This window comes from Epinephelus moara, chromosome 3 (genome assembly GCF_006386435.1).
Source record: "Epinephelus moara isolate mb chromosome 3, YSFRI_EMoa_1.0, whole genome shotgun sequence".
NCBI classification, from domain to species: Eukaryota; Metazoa; Chordata; class Actinopteri; order Perciformes; family Serranidae; genus Epinephelus; species Epinephelus moara.
The window spans coordinates 40,386,279-40,393,439 of record NC_065508.1 but is presented as its reverse complement, the minus strand read 5'-3'; the positions used below and the strand labels follow the sequence as shown (position 1 = coordinate 40,393,439).

Below are 7,161 nucleotides of genomic sequence, written 5' to 3'. Positions count from 1 at the left end.
AGCCCTGTGAGGCAAATTGTGATTTGTGATATTGGGCTTTATAAATAAAATTGATTGATTGATTGATTGATGAATGTAGTGCCAAACCATGATGCATTTTTCTAAACCTAACCATGTGATTTTGTTGACATCCCAGCATTGGTGTCCTGCAATTTCAACAGCAGATGCAGGAGGATACTTGGTGTGTAATATGAACACATGAAAGTCCACTGACAAAACACATGTTGGAAACTAACAATTCGGCTAGAGTGTGTGCCCTTTACCCAATCAGCCACCTTGATAACCATGAAGCATTAGACACACAGTACAGTATTATGGGGTTAAATAAAAACACACAGTCATCTCAGTTTTAACACCCTGTATCACATTTCCTCCATGCAGATCCCACCAACTCAGCACCCCACATCTTGGACAGCTTTGAGCGTCGTGAGGTGATGGCATCTCATCGAGTGGAGTTGCCCTGCAAGGCCTCCGGTCACCCCGCACCCAAATACCGCTGGCTAAAAGATAACCGGCCGCTGGAGCCAGACACTCGCTTCAGACAGAGTGTGACAGGCCTGCTGATAGAGAGAGCCCAGCCCAGCGACACAGGGACATATGTGTGTGAGGTGTGGAATGGCTACGGCAATGCTGAGGTGGTTGGCAGGCTGCACGTAAAAGGTCAGTGCCCATGGGCTGGTGGTAAGTCACTGGGATGGAGTTTTATCAGTGGTATAATGCCTCAAAACAGAGGTGAGCTATGAATCTAAAGATGCTGCAAATGTTCAAATGTTTTTGGTGCTACATGTAGCATTTTTAATTTTTCTCATGTAAAATAATAATGATGCCTTGGTAAAAATACAAGAAACAATTAAAACCAAATACTCAAATCTTCTGTTTAACAGAAGCTACTTTTAAAACAGCTGAACTTTTACCTCCCTAACCTACAGAGCCCCTGAAGGTCGTGGTTAGCCCACGGAAGGTGAAGGGCAGCGTGGGAAGCCAGGTTTCACTGTCTTGCAGTGTAACTGGCTCAGAGGAGTACCAGTTGTCATGGTACCGCAACGGAGAGCTCATCTACCCCAGTAACAGCGTTCGCATGACAGGCCAAAACAGGGAGAACCTGGTCATGGCTGGTATGGCCAAGAGCGACGGAGGAGCCTATCAGTGTTTTGCCAGACATGGGAAGATGTCTGCCCAGGACTTTGTTCAAGTCATACTAGAAGGTCAGAATTCACATTAATCTTACTGGAGATGTGTGGGAGGATGCACATTACATGAAAGATCTCTTTGTGTTACGTGTATAGGTATTTGTGTATGCACACATTAATCCAAACTGTGTATTGTGTATGTGTGTTCATGTTCAAATCCAGAATGTGTTGTGTGATGTAGTACAGTTTAACTTTATTAGATTTTGTGAAAGAGACTTGCATACTGTTACACAAGCTGGAATGTTGCAGTGTTGGTCTTTCATGATGACACCAGTGTAAGTAGAGTATTGATAATCAATGATGTGGAGCCAAAGAAATTAGCTGACATAATCTGCTCTCCATTTAAATTCTACTTTTTATGAATGAGAATTAGGGCCATGGTAAAGAATTAAGAAAAAAACAACTGAGATTTCAAGAATAAAGTTGTAAACCTACAAAAATAAGGTTGTAAATCTACCAGAATAAAGTCATATTATTAGGAGATCAAAGTTGTAAAGTTGTAAATCTATATAATAATGTCATACTATTTCAAGAATAAAGTCGTAAATCCATGACAATAAAGGCATAATATTGCAAGAAAACAGTCATAAATCTACGAGAATAAAGTAAATAAATAAATAAATCTACCAGGATAAAGTTTTAATATGAAGAGAGTGAAGTTGTAAATCTACAAGAATAAGTTATAATATTACGGAGATAAAGTTGTAAATCTACAAGAATAAAGTTATAATATTATGAGAATAAAGTTGTAAATCTACGAGAATAAAGCTGAAATATTACAAGAATACAGTACAGTCGTAAATCTATTAGAATAAAGTCATAATATTACAAGAATACAGTCGTAGGTCTACGAGAATCAAGTTGTAATTTCACGAGAATAAAGTCATAATATTGCAAGACTACAGTCATTTATTTAATTTAACAATAATTAGTGTGTAGTAATTAAACGAACATTGCCATGTGTATCTGTCTCCACTGTCCAGATGGCACCCCCAAGATTCTGGCTTCATTCAGTGAGAAGGTCTACAACATCAATGAATTTGTGTCGCTGTCATGCACTGTGAAGGGCACACCAGAACCGCGTGTAACATGGACTCTGGATGAGGAACCGGTGATAAGGGACAGCCGCCACCGAATCTCCTACTATACCAACACTGAGGGTCATGTGGTCAGCCACCTCAACATCAGCCAGACCCAAGTACCTGATGGAGGGGTGTATCGCTGCATCTGCAACAATTCGGCTGGGACAGTTTCCTACCAGGCGCGAATAAACGTAAGAGGTGCTTGTCAGATCAACTCTTCCAACACACCATCACATATACACATGAACATGTCCTGATCTATTCTGTTTTAAACCTTTTGAATTGGCTACATTTAAAGTGCCTGGATGTGCAGATGTTAAAAGAATGCCTGACTCAGTTTGGAACTGATTTTTAGTTTAAGTCATTAGGTGTTGCTAGTTTCTCTCGTCTTTAAAAACTTGATATTGTAGCTTCATTCTGTTTTCTCTTGCTATGACAGATAATTCTACAGCCTCCTGTATGGGCCATCTTATAATCAGTAACTGGTGTCCACATTAACTTTTCTAATACCCTGCTTCCTACCCAGGCCCTGCTGATAGCGTCATATTGGGACGCCATTCAGGTGATTTACTGTTAGCTCCAGTGTATGACTGTAGTGCTATCTGCTCTCTACAGGGAATTGGTTGGCTGGGTTGCTGATGTCATGTAGCGGTAATAGTGCTGTGCTTGGTGCAAGGCTATTAGTATTTCTCTGTTGCAGAGAGGGAAGGGTACTTTCAGAACACTGATTGGTTTAATTTGATTGTGTTCATTCTTGCATGTTGTAAGGCTAAATAGGGCGATTCTCAAGTCCTTCAGTGAAGGTCCACGGATGCTGAATGCAGCCAAGCGATGAAGATAAATCTCCACAGGTGCCATTACAGAGAAAGTGTAATGACTGTTTCTCACATCGTTGGCTCCTTAATCGAGCTAAAGAGAGTAGCAACTCAGGATATGCTTGTGCTCAGTACACTACAGAGCCTAGTTAAACTGTTTTCTATAGTGCTTTAAAAAGAAGCTCAACAGTCAATTTCCCTGAGAGACATAAAGCTATGGAAGCCTATTGGTTATTCTGTTGGTTTTTCACAAGTGTGTGCAAAAGCTGACAACATGAGTAATGGTTTTAATAATAGCTTTGTGAGTGGAGAAATGGAACATTCCACTCAAATGGTTGTCAGAGGCAATCACATCTGGCACCAAAGAGGTGGGAGCACAAGGTAATGGTAGGCTCGTTCGAGATGAGCCAGGCCTGTGCAGATCCGATCACCGGCGATAGCCACACAATGCATGCCGGTTAGTTTTGTGTCCGACTTCATCCTGACTTGCTCTGATGTATTACAAAAGTGGACAATGATAATCTGGCGATAGTGAGGCAGCCGCAGTTTTTAGAGCCAGGCGCTGCAGTTGCTCTCCACCAACTGGCTCTCACCCAGTCTAACAGCTGATTGGTTTAGATGTTGAGTCAACAAGATGACGTTTTAGATAAACTTTTAATTTTTGTTGAATTTCAGAGATTTACATTTTATTTGTCTGAATTGAAGGCTTATTCTGTTAACAGAATGTTGTGTGACTGATGGTGAAGTTTAGTTGTCAGAGACTAAATACATTCATCATAAACTATATGTAGTCTACTGTATATTAACATTGGACTGTTTTAATTATTGAGGTGTTTAGCAACACAGAAACTTGTGGTCAGTGGGATGTGAGGATTCTTAAAATAACATCTGTAGAGATGTGAAGCCCTGACTATATCTGACTGATCTTAATGAAAGCTGTTGTCTCGTATTTTTTCCTCTGGAAATATTAACCTTATAGTCAGACACAATTCATTTAGCCAAGTTGAGGGGACAGGTCTGCTCTGCAGCAGCAAACTGATATGATGCTGATTTACATTAAAATTCATGTAAAATGGAGGTTGAACCATGAACATAAATTACAGATCGCCTGTAAAGAATTTTAATAAATTAATCTATCATAATTAAAATAACTGGAGACTGAGAACAAACTGATATATAAGTCTTACAATATTTTAATAAATCGACAACATAACAGACAGGATGTGACTTCCTGTACGGACTGAAGGCTGCTGGAAACTGTCGGGAAACTGTCCGACTTGACCACAGCTTTTTGTCACCGCCCCCTGCTGCAGCCGCCTGATCTCGTCTACTTTCCAGGCAAGCACAGTTCATCTCGAACGAGCCTATTCACTACAGGCTCAAATAGATGGTACACGAGACCCTGCTTCTGACTCGTCAAAAAGCACATTTGATGGAGGAAAACAGACCAGAATGGGTCCATGAGTAATGATTCTGAGCCTGGTTTCCCTTTCTTTGACTTACCACAAGGATATCTTAGTCTGAGACTCCTAAATAAAACTTGGCAATGTTTTAATTCCTTACCATCAGAATGAATCATGGCATGTAAAAGGCATGTTTGTGGTGTCTTGAAAACACACAGAACAAAGCACAGCTATCTTTTATACTACCACCAACCCCCTGCCTCAAAATCATTTTAAGAGAGTTGTCTCTCCAATGTGTCCCTTAAGGGCCTGCCAGCATCAGACCAATGAAAAACCTCACTGCCATCGCTGGGCGGGACATGTACATCCACTGCCGTGTCATTGGCTACCCATACTACTCCATCAAGTGGTATAAGGACTCCAATTTGCTGCCATACAATCACCGCCAGCGGGCCTTTGAGAACAACGGCACCCTGAAGCTGTTTGATGTGCAGAAAGATGTGGATGAAGGAGAATACACCTGCAATGTGCTTGTGCAGCCTCAGCTCTCCACGCACCAGAGCGTCTATGTTACTGTGAAAGGTATGAACCTCAATCTAATCTGTCTTCAGTTACAGTTCATGACTCAGCCCTGGAAAATAAGCCTGGACTTTATATTTAGAAAAATAGCATAAGATTTATGTGCTGTAGCTGCGTGTAATGTTTGGTACTCTATCGGGATTATTGTCTATCTGAAGTGTCAAGTAAGCAGCTTAAGCCATTTGTTTGAGATATGCATACACATTGTGTCATACCCCAGTATCTGCAGAGTACATTCATGAGTACTCCATCATTAATCTCTTAGTCTGTGACTACTGAAATGGAATCACTTTGTCAGTCTGCATCAGTCTGTTTTTCCATCTGGTGTATGGATGATGTTCATAGCATTTAAAAGATACATTAAAGCATCACGTTAGTATCTACCTTTCCTTATCACAGAAAACACAGATATACAGATGGATATTTGTATACAACTTGTAAAAAAAGCACACTCGCATCACTGATAGCAAAGCACCATCTCCATCATCCCAGCCAGCTAATCTGAGACTCATCTGAATATGCAGCTGTGCTGATCTGAGCCAGATGATGATAACCTCAGATTGCTTTCTTTCTTCAATGACGCTGCATAATAGAAAATGTCGGATGCCCCCCCCATCTTTCTCTTTGGCAGGTCTTGACGTGCTAACAAGTGTGCAAGGAGGGAGGGAAATCACACAGCATAGACAAAGCTATGCTGCCATTCCACCTCGACTAATTTGCTTCTAGGCTGCTTAGCATTCCACCGCTGCTGAGAGGGAATCCCCAGGAGCCTATTATGCCTATTTTGTTGTGAATTAAATAAGCGCTGAAGTGCAGCTTATTCCAATGTTATTTTAAATCATTAATTTTCCAAAGCATCTGGTTCTCACGATGGCTACAGTGTCCCCAGAGAGCAAAAGACAGTGAGAGAGAATGTTATATGCATGGTTTTTGAGTGAGAATTCAGCTGCTCCACATTATGTGGGTAGAGGCAATAAAATAACCTCATTCCTCCCAAAATTACAGCATAATGTTTTAATACTAGGAACAAGTTAATACAGAGAGAAATGTGACTACTGAGTCACTCTGGGTGTGCGTCATAAAGTAGCTCAGCATCACATGCATAGGTACGTATATATTAAGGGTGGTAACCTCTGAGCACCTCACAGTTTGATTTGATTCCAAATTAGGCTGCTACGATGCAATGATAAAATGATCATTAATGCATCTTGATGCATCAACATTTTTTGATTTCTGTACATAATTTATTTTTCTAATTGTGTGACAAGCTACATTTGAAGCATAATGTATTTATAATTAGATGAACAGCTGGATTACTTTTTAATTATCTTCTAATAATACAATAGTACTAGAACTTAACCATGATGCCCATGTTTATGTCTGTTATGTTTAATCATCCAAATGGTTCAGCTGTAAGAAATATAACACAGTCTTACCAAATTGTGTCAGGCAATGAATTTGAATGTCTCATCAACAGTTCCACCTACCATCCACCCATTTGAGTTCCCTCGGTTTTCCATTGGCCAGCGAGTCTTCATCCCCTGCGTGGTAATGTCTGGCGACCAGCCCGTCTTCATCACCTGGCAGAAGGATGGTCAGCCAATCCCAGCCAGCTTGGGTGTCACCATAGACAACATAGACTTCACCAGCTCACTGCGTATCTCCAACCTCACACTGATGCACAATGGCAACTACACCTGCATAGCACGCAACCAAGCTGCGGCTGTAGAGCACCAGAGCCAGCTCATAGTCCGAGGTGAGGAGGGGGGAGATAGGTGTGGGTGGGGTGGTGGTGTTGAGGAGTAAGGAAAGGCATGATTCCACTGAAGCATACTATAAGATACAAGCAGAGATCCTTGTGTCTTGTGTCATCTGCCATTAAAAGTTTTAGGGACAAAGGGAGTGAATGCTGGTGACAGATAATATAGTGCAGAGTGTCAGTACCAGGGGCCTCATTTATAAAAGAGTGCTTAGGATTCATACTAAAAGTTGATGTGCGCCCAAAAGCTGAAAATGGCGTGCGCCAAAAAATAATCTGATTTATAAAACCGTGCGCACGCACACTTGCACGCAATGTTCTCTTTATAAATCA

General features: G+C 41.1%; 1 protein-coding gene across 1 annotated transcript in view; it reads left to right on the top strand.

Moving 5' to 3' along the window:
- Nucleotides 1-7,161, top strand: part of dscama (Down syndrome cell adhesion molecule a) — a 324,415-nt gene that overhangs the window by 176,372 nt on the left and 140,882 nt on the right. The window contains exons 5-9 of the mRNA XM_050035201.1: nt 382-660; nt 930-1,205; nt 2,174-2,470; nt 4,797-5,072; nt 6,547-6,825. Of these exons, the coding sequence (XP_049891158.1) occupies nt 382-660; nt 930-1,205; nt 2,174-2,470; nt 4,797-5,072; nt 6,547-6,825 (1,407 nt within the window). The remainder of the gene's footprint in view (nt 1-381; nt 661-929; nt 1,206-2,173; nt 2,471-4,796; nt 5,073-6,546; nt 6,826-7,161) is intronic.